General features: G+C 35.8%; 1 protein-coding gene across 12 annotated transcripts in view; it reads left to right on the top strand.

Moving 5' to 3' along the window:
* SYCP1 (synaptonemal complex protein 1) overlaps nucleotides 1–22,470 on the top strand; it is a 152,039-nt gene extending 129,569 nt beyond the window's left edge. For 9 of the 12 annotated variants that reach the window (XM_055584635.1, XM_055584637.1, XM_055584636.1 and 6 more), the window contains 5 exons: nucleotides 7,414–7,473; nucleotides 12,970–13,152; nucleotides 17,624–17,770; nucleotides 21,797–21,886; nucleotides 21,977–22,470. In XM_055584635.1, the coding sequence (XP_055440610.1) occupies nucleotides 7,414–7,473; nucleotides 12,970–13,152; nucleotides 17,624–17,770; nucleotides 21,797–21,886; nucleotides 21,977–22,114 (618 nt within the window). In that variant the 3' untranslated portion in view covers nucleotides 22,115–22,470. The remainder of the gene's footprint in view (nucleotides 1–7,413; nucleotides 7,474–12,969; nucleotides 13,153–17,623; nucleotides 17,771–21,796; nucleotides 21,887–21,976) is intronic. The other 3 variants (XM_055584645.1, XM_055584644.1, XM_055584642.1) reach the window with 2 other exon arrangements.
* The last annotated feature ends 490 nt before the right edge of the window (nucleotides 22,471–22,960 follow it).

The raw sequence follows: 22,960 nt of genomic DNA, 5'->3' as shown, positions 1-22,960 counted from the left end.
AAATATATATATATATATATGAAGTTTGCCTTAAAAAATAGGGTCTTTTTTTTTTTGCAATGTAGTAGTAGGTTATAAAAATGAAAATTAAAACAGAGAGGACTTAAAAAATTTTTTTTAATTTAAAGAATGATAATAGTAAAAATATATCTAGGACTTTCTCTGATGTTGTTGTGGACAGTGTGGGGTCAGTTCGTTTTCAGATAGTTCCTTGATCCGGCTTATACTTCTCAAGATCTATAGGCCCCTTCCTATGTGGTTGGGTGCTAACTATAGGGTTTTAATCTATTGCACCTGTCACTTCCAAGGCGGTTCCCTCCGTTTTAGCTTCTTGTTTGCTGGTCTCTTCAGTGTCTAATTTCTACCTGACACAAGGGGGCGGTGGTGGTCACTTTTTTAAGCTCACTTGTTCAGATGTGCTATGGGGAGGGAGGGACGCTGCAAACAAATAACCCTGGCGTGTCCTCGCAGTGTCTAGGCCACACTGGGTTTGCCCCCGCTCACGGTGTGTGTGCTTTCCCAGTCTACACTGCTTAGGCTCTAGGTTGCTCTGCTGGGAACTGTCTGAGGCCGGCTCTGGGTTGTATGCACCTCCCAGGACTAAGCCGCTCAGGTTCAGGTACTCAGGTACTCCACAAAGATGCAGACTCTATTGGGCCTGCATTTTGTGCCCTTCTCAGGTCCGAGCAGCTCAGGTGACCAGGTGTTTGGTGAGCGCGGTCGCTGTGACTTATCGCCTCCTCCTTCCCTGCTGCCTGGTTTTCTGGGTGTACAACTGGTGCACCCCGGATGTCAACTGTACAGAATCCCAAGAAGTCTTGGTTAGCAACGAAGCCTGCTTGCAGTTTGGTAGATGATGTCTCTCTGGGGCCACGATTGCCCCCTTCTGGCTCTGGCTGCCCTTGCCTGCCTGTCTCTGGCAGGGCTGGTCCGCAGCTGGCTAACTCTGCTCAGTCCTTTGTTCTGTGAGCAGGCCTGGCAGTGTCTTAGGGGCTTTTTGCAGGGTAGCTATCCCACAGTCTGGTTTGCTACTTCAAGTTAGGTCCCTCAGATTACCCTCAGGGCATTCTGGCCTGGTCCTTACTCTAAGCAGTGCAGCCGGCGCCTCCCTGCCCCAGCCGCTTGCTAGTGGCGGATGTGGGTGTCTGGGCTGCTTCTCCACTGGGAGTTACCGTTGGGCACGTAATCTGTGTGTTTTAATTATTTATTTATTTTTCCTCTCGGTTATATTGCTCTCTGAGGTTCCAAGGCTTGCCACAGACTTGCCAGTGAGAGTGTTTCCTGGTGTTTGGAAACTTCTCTCTTTTTTAAAACTCCCTTCCCGGGACGGATCTCCATTCCTACCTCTTTTGTCTCTCTTTTTATCTTTTATATTTTTTCCTACCTCCTTTCAAAGACAATGGGCTGCTTTTCTGGGTGCCTGATGTCCTCTGCCGGCATTCAGAAGTTGTTTTGTGGAATTTACTCAGCGTTCAAATGTTCTTTTGATGAATTTGTGGGGGAGAAAGTGGTCTCCCTGTCCTATTCCTCTGCCATCTTAGGACCACCTCCTACTTATTTTTTAGTATTGAGTTTTAGGAGTTCTTTATGTATTCTACATATAAATCTCTTATCTGATTTAAGATTTTTAAATATTTTCTCCCATTTTTTGAATTGTCTTTTCAGTTTCTTGATGGTATCAATTGTAGTACAAAGTCTATAATTTTGATTAGATTCAACTTCAAGTCTTAGGAGAAATCCTAGTTTGTCATGACATATAGCCTTCTTTATATTCAGCGAGATTTGGTTTGCTAGTATTTTGTTGAGGATTTTTTTATATCTATATTCATATCAAAGATTGGTCTGTGGTTATTTTTTGGTGATTGTTTTGTCCTTAGGCTTCACGTGTTTTAACCAACTCCATGTGAAGCCTTGGAGCCCATATGTCTTTCTGACAGGTTAAGCTATAGTTATTCATTTTTGCCATTTTTCCAGTCTCTCTTCAAAGCTATATTTCCTCACTCACCAAATTTTATGAGGAAAAAGACAAGAATATCATGATTTGGTATACCCTACTTACAGAGTGGTGGCAGGCAGCCACATGAATAAGGACAAAATTCACATGGTTTTTTAATGAATCTCTTATTTTTGTTTTCTGCTCCTTCAGGGGAATCTTTTCTTCCTTTTTAGATTTTTTCTTTGTCTCTTATGTTTTACTTATTGGCACGGATAATTAGTTCTTTATTGGTATGGTTGTTGTACTTTTTTGTCCAGATGAGAGAGACTAAAGTGATAAAACTTAGTGATTTTTTCCTCCATTTCCTAGGCTTCTTTTTCCTGAACTGCCTACGTATCCCCTCAGATTTCTTCTTATCAAATCCAGGTATATTAGTGACAATTATTCTCATTATTATATGTATTCGCTTTCACTAATCCCACTAATACCTAAGTAATGATTAGGTTAGGAGCCACATTGAGTCAAATCAGCCCAGTACTCTGATCAGCACAGCACAAATCAGACAGTACTGTGTCTTTCCTGATGAACCTTAACTAGAATTGGAAGATTATGGCCTGATATGGCATGTTTCTGTTGTTGGATTCATTTTTGCCAGTTCTTAACCACTTTCCTTTCCTCTTTCCTTTTGTGTTTTTTTGTTAGAGAGAGGAAGATTTTATAATCTGGATTTAATCTTCCACCCTTACAAAGAAGTTTGATCTACTGTATCAATTATTTTTTTTGACATCTACTTTGTTATATATTTTTAATTTTTGATAAATTGTAAACTGAAAGAAGGCATTAAGGGTTTATTACTGTTTTGTTTCTCTTCCTCTTGAGTTTTTAACCAATTTTACTTTATGTGTTTTGATGAATACTATTCATTGTGTAAAAGTTTGTACTGATTAATTGCTCCTTGGAAACTGTTATCTTTTATCTTTGCCCTTTTTGCTTTGAAGTCAGCTTTGCCCGATATTCCTGTTGTGATCTTTTCTTTTTATACTTGGTTGTTTTATATGTTTTTGTCTATTTCTTATTAACCTTAATGGAGTCTTTAATATGAGAAGTCTCTTTAACTGCTTAGTTTTCCTGATAGTATTTATTGATATGATATATATTTAAAACTTAGTCTCGCATTTTTAGAAAGAACTCCAGTTGATCATGAAATATTTTTAATGTGATGCTACTTTCTGTTTGCTATATTTTTATTTAATACCTTTATATTGATATTTATAAGATAGAATAGTTGTAGTTTTGTTTTTAAATTCATGGTAAAAATATGTATCAGTACACTTATATCCATCTTAACATGTTTTAAGTGTATAGATTAGTAGCTTTAAGCATATAGATATTGTTGTACAGTAGATCTCTAGAACTTTTTAACTTGTAAAACTGAAAGTCTAAATCCATTAAACACTACCTTATAACCACCTTTTTTCTCTGTTTCTGTGATTTTAATTACCATTCATTATTTGTCTTTCTGTAACTGGATTACTTCAGTTAGCAAAATGTCTTTAAGATTCATCCATGTTGTAGCATGTGACAAAATTTCCTTCTTTTGTTCAGTCGTTCAGTGGTGTCCAACTTTTTGCAACCCCATAGACTGCAAAACGCCAGGTTTTCCTGTCCTTCACCATCTCTTGGAGCTTGCTCAAACTCATGTCCATTGAGTTGGTGATACCATGCAATCATCTTGTCCTTCCCTCCCTCCCCTCTCTCTCTCTCTGTGTGTCTCTCTTTCTTCTTCCCTCTGTCTCTCTCATTACTTTTTTAAGGCTGCCTAATATTCCATTGCATGTATATGCCACATATTCTTTATTCATTCATCTGTGATGAAAATTAGGGCTGCTTTTACTTCTTGGCTATTGTCATTAATGTTTTAATGAACAGAGGTATGCAGATATCTCTTGGAGATCCTGCTTTGAATTCTTTTGGATATATATCCCAAAAGTGGGATTCTTGGATCATATGGTAATTTTAATATTAATTTTTTGAGGAACCACCATACAGTTTTCCATAGCAACTGTACCATTTTTCATTCCTACTGATAATGGGCAAGGATTCCAATTTCTCTGCATCCTTGCCAATGCTTATTTTCTATTACTTTGATAGTGATCATCCTAATGAATGTGAAATGTTAGCTCATTGTACTTTTGATTTGCATTTCACATATAATTAGTGATGTTGGACATCTTTTTATAAGCTTGTTGGCCATTTGTATATCCTCTTTGGAAAATTGTCTGTTTACATCTTTTGCCCATTTTAAAATTATTTGGTTTTTTGGTTGAGTTCTAGGAGTTCCTTTCATATTCTAGATTCCTGACCCTTGCATATTCTGGATTATTAACCCTTATCAGTATGATATATATTTTAATCATGTTTTTGTCATTTTATATTACATTAATTTAATATAATATAAATTTAATAATTATTTTATTTTTCTCTGAATTATGTGTGTGTGTATCTTTGGTTGATTTGGGAGGTGTATATAGCCTTTTTAATTATTTTACTGGTTGTTGTTGTTCAGTCACCTAGTCATGTCCCACTCTTTGTGACCCCACGGACTGCAGCATGCCAGACCTCCCTGTCCCTCACCATTTCCTGGAGTTTGCCCAAGTTCATGTCCATTGCATTGGCTATACTATCCAGCCATCTCATCCTCTGATGCCCTCTTCTCCTTCTACCCTCAATCTTTCCCAGCATCAGGGTCTTTTCCAATGAATCAGTTCTTCGCATCAGACGACCAAAATACTGGAGCTTCAGCTTCAACATCAATCCTTCCAATGAGTATTCAGGGTTGATTTCCTTTAATATTGAAGGGTTTGATCTCCCTGCTGTCAAGGGACTTTCAGGACTCTTCTCCAGCACCATAATTTGAAGGCAGCGGAGACATTTTACTGGTTATCTTTATGTTTTTAAACAATATATTGAACACTTTCTCCTACTGCCTATTCTTTTATATATATAATTTTTATGTTTTATTATTTTATATTATCAAGATTAATCTGACTCTTTGTGACCTCATGGACTGTAGCTCACCAGGCTCCTCTGTCCATGGAATTCTCCAGGCAAGAATATTGGAGTGGGTAGCCATTCCCTTCTCCAGGGGATCTTCCTGACCCAGGGATTAAACTGTGGTCTCCTGCATTGCAGGCAGATTACTGTTGAGCCACCAGGGAAGCCCGATGAAAGCACAATTCCAGTATTTAAGTTGAACTCATGTTTTATATGAAACTTTTTCTTAGTTTTCAATTTTGATCCTAGTCAGTAAGCCAATATTTCCTGGTGGCTCAGATGGTAAAGAATCTGCCTAAAATTCAGGAGATGCAGGTTCTATCCCTGGGTTGGGAAGATCCCCTGGAGTAGGAAATGGCAATCCACTCCTGTGTGCTTGCTTAGAGAATTCTGTGGACAGAGGAGCCTGGTGGGCTATAGTCCATGGGATTGCAAAGAGTCAGATATGACTAAGTGGCTAACACTTTGGCTTTCATGATATGCCAATTCTGATTTTGACCTCTTACATACCAATCAATATGTAGAAATTGTTACTGGATGATAGTCTTAGCTTCTACTTAAAATACGTTGACTTTGTGAGACTGTGCTAAATCACCTTTCTTGTGTCTTTCATCTCTTGATGGTACCTTACTCTCTGCCTAGTGAGATGTGGTATTTTGTATATTTGTCTATATCCTTGATATGGAAAGAGAGTTTTAAAATCTTCCAGTTGTCCTTCTAAATGTAAAAAATCTCACTGTGTATTCAGAACTAATATGGTGATTATGCCACTTACTGAGTTTATCTATTCAACTGTATACTCAGGATCTAAAGAAATTATCACAGAATAGGTTTATGGTTCCATGGGCTCACCGTGAGGTGGACTTAGATTAAATGTATTTATCATGTGACCCCAAAACACCTGCGCTCAAGCTAGTGAGTGAAAAAATAGTAACATTATGGGTTATAAGAGTTGGTGTTAGCTGATAGTCAATATCCAATTACCAAAATTCAGTATGTATTTCTGATATTATTGCAAAATCCATCTTTTAATTTAGAGGGTTCTAGGTTTATAAGTTTATTCAGGTCTGAAAGGTGAGCACAAGGCTGTCATACTCTACTCCTGTACCTCAAGTCAATCCTTTCTTTGCCAGTCTATATTGCAGACATTTTTTAGTTACTCATTAAATAGGGACCTTAGTGGACTGCCCATTAGTTTAGGGAACTCATGATCAGTTAGACATTACCAGAGAAACACTTTTGGGTATGAGCTAATCCATACCTTGGAAACACATGTTGTATTAGAACAGACTGTACTAAGATCTCCAGACCTGCAGAAGTCAAGAGTCAGAGAAAGTACAGTTTAGGAAGGCGCTTTCTCCATTCTGTCCTCTAGAAGCTGAGATGTGTATTCTGAGAGTCGGTGTAATTTAGCTAGTTTAGAGGATATACTTTATCCTAGAAGACTGCATTTCATACCCACAGAGTAGATGTCAATTGTGATAACTGAAGATCAACTATTGCCAGTTTATAGGATATATAATAAGAACAGTGACTACTTGTTATATCAGCTTATTGCCAGCTTCTTTCATGGTGAAGTGTATTGTCTGGTTAAGAGCAACATTTTAAGAGAGAGAGCATTGTGTACATAAGACGTTCAGTGAGTACAGATATTGTCATAGGCATCATGGGCAGCCAACGCAGGTTTGCCTAAAGTTGTACATGTACATTGAAACTTTTCCTTCTCTGACACCTGTAAGGCTACTTGAGGCTGTAACCATTCTGTTTTCCAGATGACTCTCATATTAAAGGCATTGTACATATTATTTTTTCTAGGCCAGGGTTAATTTTTCCTTTTTTCCCCTACTGAATGTACATACGCTAATCTCCAACAGAATACATTATTTCCTGGAGTACTAGAGAAATGATGTATTATTTTATAACTATTTTGTACCTTTTTTGTAACTGTCTTTTTATTCCTCATCCCTGTTCATCTCATGTTGAAAATTTATTATTCAGTGTTCAACTGAATTGCTTTTCTTAATACACAGAGAATAAGTGTATTCTGCCTCTAAAGGTTCATAATATTTTGAATCTCTTTGCAGCTCTTTATAGCTAGTTAATTGTGTATATCCCTTACTTTATAAGCTGATCCATGTACTTCATTTTACAAATGAAAAAGCTGAGATTTGGTGTCTTAAAGGACTTACTCAGGAGTCCACAGGTACCTGCCAGAGACAGATCAGAATTTTTTAAAAAAGATAATCAAAATCAAATAACATACTTCTGTAGAAAGGAAATAATTTTTTTCTTTTCATTGTTTTTTAAGATTTAGAAGGCAGGATTCTTTATTAGTATTTCTTAGGAAAGATTTGATAATAGGAAAAATAATTTTTATAATAGTATTGACTATGTTGTATGTACTTGATATTCATTTTTAATAGGAGGAACTCAAAAGAGAGATGAAAGAAAACACAGTTACTCTCAAAGAAAAAAAAGACAAGGTAAGAGTTTTATATAATTCTCATAAATTTCTTTGTAACCATTTTGTTTTCTAACATCTATTTAGTAAATTTTTTATCATAAATTGGAAAATAACATCAAAAATATATCACACAAAAGATGTGGTACCAACATAAAATGGAATAGTACTCAGCCATAGAAAAGAACAAAATAATACCATTTGCAGTAATGGACCTAGAGATTGCATACTGAATGAAGTCAGAGAAAGAACTATACATATGGTCACTTCTATGTGAAATCTAAAAAAAGGCTATAAATGAGCTTATCTACAAAACAAAAATAGAGTTACAGATGTAGAAATTAGATTTATGATTACCAGGGAGTAAGAGGCTGGGAAGGGATAAATTGGAAGATTAGAATTGATATATACACACTGCTGCTACTGCTACTGCTAAGTCACTTCAGTTGTGTCCGCCTCTGTGCGACCCCATAGACGGCAGCCCACCAGGCTGCCCCCATCCCTGGGATTCTTTAGGCAAGAACACTCAAGTGGGTTGCCATTTCCTTCTCCAATGCATGAAAGTGAAAAGTGAAAGTGAAGTTGCTCAGTTGTGTCTGACTCTTTGTGACCCCATGGACTGCAGCCTACCAGGCTGCTCCGCCCATGGGATTTTCCAGGCAAGAGTACTGGAGTGGGGTGCCATTGCCTTCTCTGATATACACACAACTATGTATAAAATAGATAACTAATAAAGACCTCCTGTATAGCTCAGGGACTTCTACTGTAATGGCCTATATGGGAAAAGAATCTAAACAAGATTGGATATATGTGTATGCATACATATAACAGATTCACTTTGCTATACACCTGAAACTAACACAATGTTATAAATCAACTATACACCAAAAATTTTTTAAAATAATATATATCACACAATTTCATTTCCAAAATTGTTTCTTTATTAATCCAAAAGCATTAGCTAAAACATTTCAAAGCATCTGTCATTTGGAAATGTAGAGAAGATTTTAATCTTTTAAAATTTTTATTATAGTATTAAATTAGGTACATTTGTGTTTCTGTCTTGAGAAATTTCCAATGTTAGAGGGAAAACATTTCATTCAAAAATTTTAAAGCTCATGTTTAGATTATGTCTAATTTTGAGTTTTTGAGAGGGCTAAACAAATCACATCTTGCTTCTTAAATCTGAACCAGTTGAGAAAGGTAGTGAAAATCAAAATAGTATCTTTTCAGTTCAGTTCATTTCAGTCCCTCAGTTGTGTCTGACTCTTTGCGACCCCATGAACCACAGCATGCCAGGCCTCCCTGTCCGTCACCATCTCCCGGAGTCTACCCAAACCCATGTCCATTGAGTCAGTGATGCCATCCAACCATCTCATCCTCTGTTGTCCCCTTCTCATCCTGCCCTTAGTCTTTCCCAGCATCAGGGTCTTTTCAAATGAGTCAGCTCTTCGCATCAGGTGGCCACAGTATTGGAGTTTCAGCTTCAACATCAGTCCTTCATCTTTATTATTGATAAACAATATTGGATAATGTGGCTTATATTTGAAGAAAACAGGATTTCTTAATCCTGAAATCCCAAATTAAACAAGTTTATCTACTCTTGTCATAGATAGAGCTGGATTAGGACAAGTCTACCCACTTGAATGACCTGCTCTTTTAAGATATATGGCGTAGAGGAGAATGTGTGCTTCTTCGGTTACCCAAGGGGAGAAATAAGGAAGAGGTTGAATTATATGTCCACAATTAATCCTTCCATATTCAGCAATCCTGTTAAGTCATTGCTCTTCCCCTAAGGAAGCAGAGAGAGGTTAGGAATGTTCCCTGCACATGAAAGGAAGCATCAAGTATGAAAAAGGGAGGTTATATTCAGCTTCTAATATATTTGGTAATATAGGATTATTACAGAAGACTGTTCTTGTAAATTTTAGTTAAAGTGAGTAAATATTCTTTATATGTAGTGATGTAGTCTCCTAAGTCTCCACAGAAGTTGCTCAGACTGTAAACTGAAGAAAACAGAGTTGTTGAGAACAGTTCAGTTGTTAAGGTATAGATGGTGCTTTAATTTTGATACGTTTGTGTTCAAAGAAGGGCTTCCCAGGTGTCGCTAGTGGTAAACAACCCATCTGCCAGTGCAGGAAATGGCAAGAGATACGGGTCTAATCCCTGTGTCAGGAAGATACCTGGAAGAGGGCATGGTAACCCATTCCAACATTCTTGCCTAGAGAATCCTATAGACAGAGGAGCCTGGCAGGCTACAGTCCATAAGGTCACGAAGAGTTGGACACGACTGAAGTGAGTGTTCGAAGAGAAGAAAAAAAGAATTATTGTACCTGTGAATGAATATTAAGTGCTCCATGTGTCCAGACACATATAACAGACACGAAAACATTATATATGGAGAAATTATTGTCATATTAGAATTAGCTGGGAGGATTAGATACAGACTGGGCTTCCCTGGTGGCTTAGACAGTAAAGCACCTGTCTGCAATGATGGAGACCCGGGTTAAACCCCTGGGTTGGAAAGATCCCCTGGAGAAGGAAATGGCAATCCACTCCAGTACTCTTGCCTGGAAAATCCCATGGACAAAGGAGCCTAGCAGGCTACAGTCCATGGGGTTGCAAAGAGTCAGACACAACTGAGTGACTTCACTTACATACAGACTAAGCAAAGTGTCTGATGAAGATAATACATTGGTTAAACTCCAGTACTTACTTCTAAATATAGAATATGTTCATATTGTGAAAATATATATCAGATATTCTTGCAGATTTGTTTTGATTCCTATATAATCCTAGTAATATATATCTATTCTCTATATACATTATCAAATAGATTAGTTAATTCCTTATATTTTATCTGGGGGCCTGGATATATATATATATTGCAAATAAAGAGAAAATGATAAATGAAAAGATTTAAATAGGCTTTTGTGTGCTATGCTTTATTCCAACAATATTGAAGTATCACAAACCTTATATATGAGAATTGTTAGGTTTATCAATCAAAAATTTCTGAGTTTGCGTATGTTACTTCTTCATACTTCAGTCTTATCATCTATAAAACAACTTTCCCAAAAGTTGTTATAAAGATTAAATGAGATAGTATTTGTGAAGCATTTGAAATAGTGCTTGGCACATAGGACGTGCTGAATAAATATTTGTTTAAAAAGTATGACAGAGAAAAGCATGAATGTTCTGTATATATGCATCACTGGAAATGTAATAGAAAAGAATGTAACTTGTAGGAGAGTAATACATCTTCATGAGGTATTACAAAGAGGGTTATTTCAGTAGTCTAGAATGCTGGTGCATTTTCTTTGTCTACCAAGCTACTAGGGAAATGTTAGATTCCTAGATATGACCACAAGGTGGTATAGTTGCCATTCTCAGTCCTTTTGGGTGAAAAAAATTTGTGCATGAAAGCAGTTAAATTTTGGAGATTCTGAGGATGATTCCTGATAAGTCCAGAGAGCAGAACAAGTTTTCTTTAATCAAAATTGTGTTATCAGCTATGTTATAGAAATATTTATGGAAGAGTATGTAAAATTTGCTCAGAGATAAAATTGCCAACATCTGCTGGATCATCGAAAAAGCAAGAGAGTTCCAGAAAAACATCTACTTCTGCTTTATTGACTATGCCAAAGCCTTTGACTGTGTGGATCACAATAAACTGTTGGAAATTCTTCAAGAGATGGGAATACCAGACCACCTGACCTGCCTCTTGAGAAACCTATATGCAGGTCAGGAAGCAACAGTTAGAACTGGACATGGAACAGCAGACTAGTTCCAAATAGGAAAAGAAGTATGTTGAGGCTGTATATTGTCACCCTGCTTATTTAACTTATATGCAGAGTACATCATGAGAAACGCTGGGCTGGAAGAAACACAAGCTGGAATCAAGATTGCCAGGAGAAATATCAATAACCTCAGATATGCAGATGACACCACCCTATGGCAGAAAGTGAAGAGGCACTAAAAAGCCTCTTGATGAAAGTGAAAGAGGAAAGTGAAAAAGTTGGCTTAAAACTCAACATTCAGAAAACCAAGATCATGGCATCTGGTCCCATCACTTCATGGCAAATAGATGGAGAAACTGTCAGACTATTTTTCTGGGCTCCAAAATCACTGCAGATGGTGATTGCAGCCATGAAATTAAAAGACGCTTACTCCTTGGAAGGAAAGTTATGACCAACCTAGACCGCAAATTAAAAAGCAGAGACATTACTTTGTCAACAAAGGTCTATCTAGTCAAGGCTATGGTTTTTCCAGTGGTCATGTATGGATGTGAGTTGGACTATAAAGAAAGCTGAGCACCAAAGAATTGATGCTTTGAAACTGTGGTGTTGGAGAAGACTCTTGCGAGTCCCTTGGATTGCAAGGAGATCCAACCAGTCCATTCTAAAGGAGGTCAGTCCTGGGTGTTCTTTGGAAGGACTGATGCTAAAGCTGAAACTCCAGTACTTTGACCACCTGATGCAACGAGTTGACTCATTGGAAAAGACTGATGCTGGGAGGGATTGGGGGCAGGAGGAGAAGGGGACGACAGAGGATGAGATGGCTGATGGCATCACCAACTCGATGGACATGAGTCTGAATGAACTCTGGGAGTTGGTGGTGGACAGGGAGGCCTGGCATGCTGCAGTTCATGGGGTCGCAAAGAGTTGGACACGACTGAACGACTGAACTGAACTGAACTGGTGTAAAATGCATCTCTGAAAAAATGATACCAAAATTAATTTTTTGTGTGAAAAAGTATTATGAACTTGGCAAGAAACCTGCAAATTACCTCATTTATCTCCTTTAAAATTTTTTTATTTTTAAATTGAGGTATAGTTTACTTACAGTATTATTAAATATAAATTTCAGTTATACAACATAGTGATTCACAATTTTTAAAGGTTATACTCCACTTGTAGTTATTATAAAATATTGGGTATACTCTCTGTGCTGTACAATATATCCTTGTAGCTTATTTATTTTATACATAGTAGTTTGTGCCTCATAATCAGCTCCTTTATCTTGCCCTGAAAATTTCTCTAGGTTTTTACTTTCATAATTTTTCCTCTCTCCCCTTTTTTTTTTCCTGAAGGTGAATGAAACTAGTGGATAGAAAAGGGCTGATATTTTTACAGATGAAACAGGACTTATGAGAACATGAAAGAGATGCCTTTGGGCTGTAGGGTTTTTGGAATGAATCACAAATTAAGATTTTTTTTTCCACCAGGACTAGAGAATTGTCTTTGGAGACTTTACAACTTTTGGTCAAATAGAGAGTTGAGATTATTATTTATTTTTATAGCAGCACTGTGAGGACAAAGGGAGCAAAATCCATTTTCATCTTTAAATAAGAAAAATAAAGTCATAAAGAAGATAGTTGTAATTTATTCAAAGTTTTCTACTCAATACTACACTTGAGTGTAAATTCTAGTTTATTTCGGTGTTATTTTTACAAGTTGCTGCACTTCAGTTAAAATGACACTTAATGATGACTTCGTTCATTTTTGTTGTTCAATAGAAAACACAGACATCTTTATTGGAAACACCTGAAACTAATTATTGGCAACTTGATTCTAAAGTACCTCTTTCACAAAATGTATCTCGAAGCTTCCCATCAGCTAATCAGAGCAGATCTTCAAAAGATAAAAGAGACTATCTGCGTACACCTGCCAAAAATATCTTATCTACACCGTTACCAAAGGTTTGTTGCTAAAATTTCTAAGAAAGTTGTCTTTTCTTTTTTTTAAATAAAAAAGTCTCTGGTATCATATACCATATATCTGGTATCAAACACATAGGTATAATAACCTTTGTCTTGAAAGTTTTGGTGATTTGTTACACCAGTGTGAAATAGTTTAATTGTTTTATTCTATCACTGTACACATCTTAATGACATCTTGGGCAAATTTTATCACTTTCTGGCTTTTACCAGTGCATAGGTCCCTGATAGACAAGCTCTAATTTTGACTTGAATTTTCCAGTATCACCTCAGTTACCTGCCTTTGCTGTTTACTCCTCATCATCTTGTTGCTGGAGTCTTTTAGTTAGCAGTGTCCTTGTGAAGCAGGTACCACTAGCAAGGTGGCTCATATCTAGCTATCTTCAACATGTCCACTTAATCCATGGGGAATTCTTTCAACCTTTCAGTGCTAAATGGTGGTGTATAGTGCTCTACTTCTGACTTCCCTCTCCTCCTCTCTGCCATCTGTCTTACTCTGATTTCTTTTTACTTGTTCAGGTAGACATAAAGACAGATAAATAAGTCTTCTTCCTAGGTTTATATCCACCTAGGGAATGAGATGCCAGTCTCCCCTTCTAGAAGGCACCATTAGTCATTATAAGGCTTCTTTTTTTTTTAAAAAAAAAATTTAACTAGAGAATAATTACTTTACAATATTGTGATGGTTTCTGCCAGACATAAACATGAATCAGCCATAGGTATACATATGTCCCCTCAGTGGAAAATTACTCAACTATAAAAAGGAAAACTCCTTTTTAGAGTTATATCCTTACTTGCCTTGAGAGTTGATAGAGGAGTATTTCAATCTATCTTTACCCCCAAGCCAAAATTTTGTGCTTTTCCCTCCCTGTTTGTATAAATTAACTGGGAATAAGAGAGAGATTTGGTGATTGTTAGTCCTGTTCTACCACCTTTTAATAAGCTTTAGAGAAGGAGGTAGCCCTAATTATACATTGCTTTCTTTAGAGTGTAAGTTACTAGCACTTTTCCCCCCAACTTTGTGCTTTAGTTGACAATTTCAGACAAAAATAGTCCCATTTATGTCCTGTATTATATATATTGAAATATATGTACAGTATTATCCACCTCACGGAAATTATGAAAATTAGTAAAGTACATAGCAAGGCTTTTATATGAAATTATCTTGTTGTATTTATTATTTTATTATTCAAAATATGAAATGATCTCTATTAAAGAATTGTTGTTAGGTTGCTAAATCATGTCTAACTCTTTGCAATCCCATGGTCTGCAGCACATTAAACTTTCCTGTCCTTCACTATATCCTGGAGTTTGTGCAAGTTCATGTCCATTGAGTTTATGATGGCATCCAACCATCTCATCCTCTGGTTCCCCCTTCTCCTCCTGCCCTCAGTCTTTCCTAGCATCAGGGTCTTTTCCAATGAGTTGGATATTCACATCAGGTGGCCAAAGTATTGGAGCTTCAGCTTCAGCATCAATCCTACCAATGAATATTTAGGGTTGATTTTCTTCAGATGTTCAAGCTGGATTTAGAAAAGGCAGAGGAACCAGAGATCAAATTGCCAACATCCGCTGGATCATTGAAAAAGCAAGAGAGTTCCAGAAAAACATCTATTTCTGCTTTATTGACTATGCCAAAGCCTTTGACTGTGTGGATCACAACAAACTGTGGAAAATTCTGAAAGAAATGGGAATACCAGACCACCTTACCTGCCTCCTGAGAAATCTGTATGCAGGTCAAGGAGCAACAGTTAGAACCGGACGTGGAACAATAGACTGCTTCCAAATTGGGAAAGGAGTACGTCAAGACTGTATATTGTCACCCTGCTTATTTAACTTATATGCAGGGTACATCATGCGAAATGCCAGGCTGGATGAAGTACAAGCTGGAATCAAGATTGCTGGGAGAAATATCATAACCTCAGATATGCAGATGACACCACCATTATGGCAGAAAGTGAAGAACTAAAAAGCCTCTTGATGAAAGTGAAAGAGGAGATTGAAAAAGCTGGCTTAAAACTCAACATTCAGAAAACCAAGATCATGGCATCCGGTCCCATCACTTCATGGCAAATAGATGGGGAGATAGTGGAAACAGTGACAGACTTTATTTTCTTGGGCTCCAAAATCACTGCAGATGGTGGTTGCAGCCATGAAATTAAAAGATGCTTGCTCCTTGGAAGAAAAGCTATGGCAAACCTAGACAGTGTATTAAAAAGCAGAGACATTACTTTGCCAGCAAAATTCCATCTAGTCAAAGCTATGGTTTTTCCAGTAGTCATGTATGGATGTGAGAGTTGGACTATAAAGAAAGCTGAGCACCAAAGAGTTGATGCTTTTGAACTGTGGTGTTGGAGAAGACTCTTGAGAGTCCCTTGGACTGCAAGGAGATCCAACCAGTCCATCCTAAAGGAAATCAGTCCTGAATATTCTTTGGAAGGACTGATGCTGAAGCTGAAACTCCAATACTTTGGCCACCTGATGCGAAGAACTAACTCATTGGAAAAGACCCAGATGCTGGGAAAGATTGAGGGCAGGAGGAGAAGGGGACAACAGAGGATGAGACGGTTGGATAGCATCACTGATTCAAAGGACCTGAGTTTGAGCAAACTCCGGGAGTTGTGATGGACAGGGAAGCCTGGGTGCTGCAATTCATGGGGTCACAAAGAGTCGGACATGACTGAGCAACTGAACTGAACTGAACTTTCTTTCAGATTAACTGGTTTGATCTCCTTGTAGTCCAAGGAACTCTCAAGAGTCTTCTCCAGTTCGAAAGCATCAGTTCTTTGGTGCTCAGCCTTTTTTATGGTTCAGTTCCACATCCATACATGACTACTGGAAAAACCATAATTTTGACTAGACGGACCTTTGTTGGCAAAGTGATGTCTCTGCTTTTTAATACACTATCTAGGCTTGTCATAGCTTTCCTTCTAATGAGCAAGTGTCTTTCAATTTAATGGCTGCAGTCACCATTGGCAGTGCTTTTGGAGCCCAAGAAAATTAAATCTGTCACTGCTTCCATTTTTTCCCCTTCTATTTGCTATGAAGTGACAGGACTGAAGTTAAAACGCTTGTTTGTAACTGTTAAAGCTTCAATACTTTGGCCACTTGATGCAAAGAGCTGACTCATTGGAAAAGACCCTGATGCCAGAAGGATTGAGGGCAGGAGGAGAAGGGGGTGACAGAGGATGAGATGGTTGGATGGCATCACTTATTTAATGGACATGAGTTTGAGCAAACTCCAGGAGATAGTGAAGGACAGGGAAGCCTGGCATGTTGCAGCCCATGGGCTCCCAGAGTCAGACACGACTTAGCCACTGAATAACAAAAAACAACAACTCCATAAACATTGAGGAGAAAGCTTTTTTCCTTTTTTTCCCCTTTAACTGAGTGAGCTCCAAGTTGGGTCAAATACAGCCCTGTAAATAAAATTGTCTAGAGAATCACTAAATGAGTGAAAGTGAAATCGCTCAGTCATGTCTGACTCTTTGCGACCCCATGGACTGTAGCCTACCAGGCTCCTCCGTCCTTGGGATTCTCCAGGCAAGAGTACTGGAGTGGGTTGCCGTTTCCTTCTCCAGGAGATCTTCCCAACCCAGGGATCGAACCCGAGTCTCCAGCATTGCAGGCAGATATTTTACCATCTGAGCCACCAGGGAAGCTAGATAATCACTAGACAGGTCAAATATTGACAACTTTTTTAGCATAAAATTTTGAAAGAGCTCCCAAGTGTGTTTTGCTCTTGGCTGTTTTGCCAGGCTGGACCAGGAATGTACTTTTTAAGAGAGCAGGGGATTAGATGAGGAGAGTTCAGGCATTGCTAGTTTTGCTCTTCTTACAGAGGTTCAGCCATTTAAAAAAAAGAAACAACTCTTTAGGTTGTGGCAAGCTTTTTGTTAATTTCCACAGTTATAAACAAATTGATTTTGACCACTTTTACTGGCATTTTTATTGCTTTGTGGAAGAGCAAATTTTTGGAGTTTTACTCTGCCATTCTTGCTGTGACCTTACTTTTTAAAGACAATTTTTAAAAATTATAAAACTTACATATTACAGGATAATATGGAATACTAAACAATTGACTAATGGAATTACTTTATCAACAAAACATGAGCAAACTTGCTTTCTTATAAATCAGGATTTTATGTAGTAATAAAAGCTCTCAGTTCTTTGATCTTAATCATTGTTCGAAAAGTTAAAGTCTCTCTTAAGGTTGTTGGCTACTGAAGCTGGAGTGTCTCTCCCATCCTTCCTTTCTCCTTCTCTCCCTCCCTCTCCCCCATTATTTTATTAAAAACTTCTGAATTAAATTCTTATCCAAAATTTCTACTTCATACACATGCCAATAATAATGGAGAGTTACTATTGATTGTTAAAGACTCAACCTGCCTTTATTAATAATATATGTTTTATTTGATGGGATAATGTTTTGTTTTGTTTTTATTTTGGATAGGCATATACTGTGAAAACACCAACAAAACTAAAAAGTCAGCAAAGAGGAAACAAGAATGTACCCATTGAAGAAAGTAATAGTAAAAAGAGAAAAATGGTCTTTGAGTTTGATGTTAATTCGGATAGTTCAGAAACTACTGATCTTTTGGTAAAATTATTACAATTAATCAGCATTTATTGTTTACATGATTATATTTCTATATTATTTCTTGATGTATGTGTATACTATATGTGCATAGTATCTATTACTGCAATACTGAAAAGAAGTAAAAATCTCCTTTAATATAGGACTCTCTGCTTTTGCAGCATTTTAAAATTTAGGGTTAAAAAAATCTCTCTCAACTTCAGAAAACAGGACATCTTGAAATACTTGATATGACATAGTTGGCATTTGAGATGACTAATTCTCTTATTTTCCAGAAGAGTGTTATTTTCTTTGCCTTTTTCTTTTTGAGGCCCACTGAATACCTTTAATCTTGCTGCAGCCAAATTTGTTGTTCAGGACTTCTCTTGATTTTGCATATTATAAATGTTTTCTTTAATTTTATACCACTTATTAATTGAAAACAATAACATTTCTATGAGTCTTAAAGAGTTAATGTGTTAAGAATGGCATGTTAAGGAAGATAGTTCCTCTGGCAGTTTGTATGACCACTTACTCCCTACTTCATACATATCATTATTTTCTAAAGGTATAATAATAATTTATTAAGAATAATTAAACTTATACTCATTTAGTTTAAAACCAGATTAACCTCATTATACAAAATGGAGCAATTTACCAAAGATTCTTAATTACAAAATTGTAATTAAAGCCATTTGTTTTATTATTGCAACTCATAACTATGAGATTCTTCAAGCTTTTATACTGCTTTGAGACTTCTGCTTTCATTTGTTCTAGAATAATAAATAGCTGCAATCTTAAAATTGTAATTATTTAAGTTAACCTAAAGAAAATTTCTACTCTAGTATCTCTTTGTTTTATAGATAATAATTAAGACTGTAAACCAGGCACTATTGTAAAAATTTTACACAGAATACTTCAGTTATTTCTTAAAACAATCTAACACTTTAGAAGTAGAGACAGAGTTCTTATTCTCATTTTACAGATGAGGAAACTGAGTCACACTTGTACTTTTCCAATATCACATAATTAGAAAGTCATGGAGCCAAAATTTGAACACCAACTATCCAACTCCATGGCCTGTGTATGTCATTGTACACAATAATTTCCAGGTAAAACTGAAGTCAAGATATTTTAAAAAGTGATGAGAATTAGTAGAAAGAGCATGAGCTCTGGAATTAGAGATACTAGGTCTAGAATTCATACTGTTTTTCTCTGAATTTAGGCTAGTTTCTTAACTTATCTGAGATTTGGAATAACTCATGATTTCATGTCATTTTTAAAAGTAGCATCACAACTTTGTAACACCATGAACACTACAGTATTTTATTTATACTATTACAGTTTAAATTATCTAAGAAGACACTTCACAATAGGCTTTATCAGTTACAATTATCACATGAAATTAAAGGTCTTTGATAAAGTCAAATACATGGGAAATTATAAAAGATGAAATGATTGTAATTTTGGTTTCTAACTTTACTTTTTATTTTCTACATAACTTAAAAGCTAATGCTTAATTTATCTATATTGCTGGGCACACAATATATGAAGATGTAATTGTGACATCAGTAACAGAAGGAAAATGGAGCTGTTTGTGTAGGCTATTGAAGTTAGTATAAATTCAAATTAGGTTACTATAATGTTTGGTTGTTATATGTAATCCCTATGGTAACCACAAAAGCATAGAATATACACAAAAGGAAATGGGAAGGAAATCAAAACATTTTGCCACCAAAAATGTTACCTAGACAGAAAAGAAGGTAATAATAGAGGAAATGAGTGACCAAAACCAAATCAAAACAAAACAAAACATCTATAAAGCATATAGGAAATGAATATCAAAGATTCATGGGGTTGCAAAGAGTTGGACACAACTGAGCGACTGAACTGAACTGAGTCTCTCTTTATCAGTAATTACTTACATATGAGTAATTTACAATGTATATTTGGAGGATTATATACTCCAATAAACAAAAAGAGACTCATGTTAGCTTCAAATTGGCTAAATGTGAAAGGATGGAAAAAGATATGCAAATAGTAACCAAAAAAGAGGTGGGTTGGTTTTACCAATATCTGACAAAATAGATTTTAAATCAAAAAGTACAAGAAACAAATAAGGACATTATATGTAAATAAGAGGTTCAATATAGCAAGAAGTTATGACAATTTTAATCATTTATACACCTAATAACATACCCTTAAAATATATGAAGCAAAGCTTTATAGAATTGAAGAAATGGACAGTTATACATTAATAGTTGGATACTTCAATACCTCTCCTTCAATAATGGGTAAAACAACTAGACAGAAGATAAATAAGGAAATAAGATTGGAACAACACGCACCAAATAGATTTAATAGACACATATAGAACATTCAGTTCAACAAAAGAATACACATTCTTCCCAACTGTACGTGGATATTCTCCAGGATAGACCATATAGGTCCCAAAACAAGTCTCAGTAGATTTAAAAAACTAGGCATCATATATAAATTATCTTCTCTGAATACAAAGAGATGAAGCTAGAAATCAGAAAGAGAAGGAAAACTAGAAAATTCACAAATTTGTGAGAATTAATACACTTCTAACCAATGGATCAGAGAAGAAAACACAAGGGGAATTTGACTTAGAGATGAATGAAAGTGAAAACACAATACACCAAAACTTATGTGAGACAGAAAAACCAGTGCTCTAAGGGAAATATATAGCTCTAAGTTCCTACACTGAAAAAGAAAAAAAAAATCAATAAACTAACTTTTTACCTTAAAGAACTAGAAAAAGAAGATCAAATTAAACCCAAAGGTGACAGAGGAGAGAAATAATAAGATAAGAATGCGAAACTAATACAATTATGTAAAGTTTAAAAAAAAAAAAAAGAATGCTCAAACTACCACACGATTGCACTCATAAAAAAAAAAAAAAAGAATGGAGATAAACAAATTAGGGAAAAGAAAACAGAGAAAATGAATGAAGTCAAAATTTATTTCTTTGAAAAGGTCAATTAAGTTGACAAATCTTAGTTTGACTGACAAAAAATGGAGTAACTTAAGTCAGAAATATAATTGGAGATGTTATTACCAACCTTTTAGAGATAGAGTACTGTGAACAATTATATGCCAACAAATTAGATAACCTAGAAGAAATTAAAAAATGGAAAAAATACTTGTAATACACAAATTGCCTAAACCTGTTCAAGAAAGAGAAATTTTGTGACTTAGTGAATTCTGCTGAAATCTTAGAATTTATGAAAATGATTGAATATTTTCATCCATGAACCTTCTGAAATTTGTATTAAATGTGACTCTAATGAGCAGGAAAAGATATTGTGAACTGTTTGCTTCTGACTAAATTTATGTTACATGTTCATTAAGAAAATGGATTCTGGAGCCAGCCTACCTGGATTTTAATCCTGGCTCTATCTCTTACTAGCTTTATAGTCTTGGGCAAGTTACTTAATATTTGTGTGTCTCATTTCCTCACCTTTAAAATGAGGATAATAATAGTATATGTAGATCATAAAAATGTTGTAAGGATTAAAACCAGTTAAAATATGCCAAGTGCTTAAAACAGTGCCTGACATAAAGAAAGAACTAAATAAATGTTAGCTATTATTACTTGGGAAAATATTCAGAAATTGATAATTGACATTTATCATTTTTATAGGATTATGAATGCTTATTATAAGGCCTAAGTATGTTTGAATAAAAAGGCTGGGAAAAAGAGTGGGGAAAGTGAAACTGAAATAGAAATCAGTAGAAAAACACTATTCATATACATCTTGTATTCTACATAACCCTTTAGATGTATGGTTAGTAGAATCAAAATAGGATTTCCTTGTCTGGCAGACTGAGTTTAGTTTGTCATTGTCTTCTTCCTTCAGGCTTTTAAATTTTCTTTCCTCTTCTTTCTCCTTCCCCACCTCCTCTTTTTTTCTTCCTCTTTATACTCTTCCATTTCATTCTCATATGTGGAATATAGACAAAAATTTTATAATATAATATTAATGGTGGCAGCCTCCAAATTATATTTTTATATTTTTCTTTAAGAGCATGGTTTCAGAGGAAGAGACACTGAGAAAACTATGCAAGAATAATAATCCACCAGTTTCTCATCTTAGTGTCAGAACGCCAAAAAAGGTAGTTATTTTGGAAAGCAAATTTCAAAAGCTGGATTTAATTCTTTTTTTTTTTTGAGTTAAACATATTATGACTTTATTTTCTATCCAGACTCCTTCATCTCTTATGACTCCTGGATCTATGCAGAAGTCTGAAACTATGAGGAAAACGCAGGAGGACCGTTGGGCTGTAATTGCTAAGATGAATAGGAAACAAAAACTAAAGGAAGCAGAAAAGCTGTTTGTTTAATTTCAGAAAATCAGTGTGATTAAGGAGCCTATAACATAAAATTTATAGTTAAGTTTTTAATTCTTATTTTCTAAAGAGCCAAACATATTCTGAAATTAAGACTTTTGATTTGTAAATAATTTGTTTCTTTATATTTTAATGTATCAGCCTAAATGGGAAATAACCACATTGTTACTTAAAAATGTGTAATTCTATTCAGATAATTAGATGACTGTTTTGGTTTTACCTTTTCTTGAATTGATGAAAGCTATTTTGGCTAAGTTTTCGCACTTATAAAACTGTCCATTGAACACTAGGAACACGTTGTTGAGATATACTGTTTATTCTTTACTATTAAAATATTTTGGATTCACACAGATACTTCTCATTGTTTTTGTGAGGTCGCCTGAGCAGCTCATCATAACTTTGTTAGTATTATTTATTTTTCAAATCTTGAGGTCATTTTATTTGTTTCACAGTCTGAAGCAGCTTTGATTTATCTTTTGATAAAATTGACAGATGGCTTTACATTGCAAGAAAAAAGATTCTCCTGATACGACTTCCTAAAATACTTCATTTATTCAGTATTCATTTGGCAAATATTTATTGCGTATCTGGTTCAGTGGTAAAGAATCCACCTGCAACGCAGGAGAAGCAGGAGACATGGATTTGATCCCTGGGTTGGGAAGATCCCCTGGAAGAGGAAGGTCATAAAGAATCGGACATGACTCAGCACATATGTACCACACTAAGACTTAAGTACAGTTCTAGATACTGGGGATATAACAAAAATAAGACTTACCTTCTTCCAGAGCTTACATTTTACAGGGAAAATAGGCAATAAATAAAATATATAAACACATAGTA

This window comes from Bubalus kerabau, chromosome 6, assembly GCF_029407905.1.
Source record: "Bubalus kerabau isolate K-KA32 ecotype Philippines breed swamp buffalo chromosome 6, PCC_UOA_SB_1v2, whole genome shotgun sequence".
Classification (NCBI taxonomy): Eukaryota; Metazoa; Chordata; class Mammalia; order Artiodactyla; family Bovidae; genus Bubalus; species Bubalus kerabau.
The sequence above is the reverse complement of the archived record's forward strand: the minus strand, read 5'-3'. Positions and strand labels throughout refer to the sequence as shown.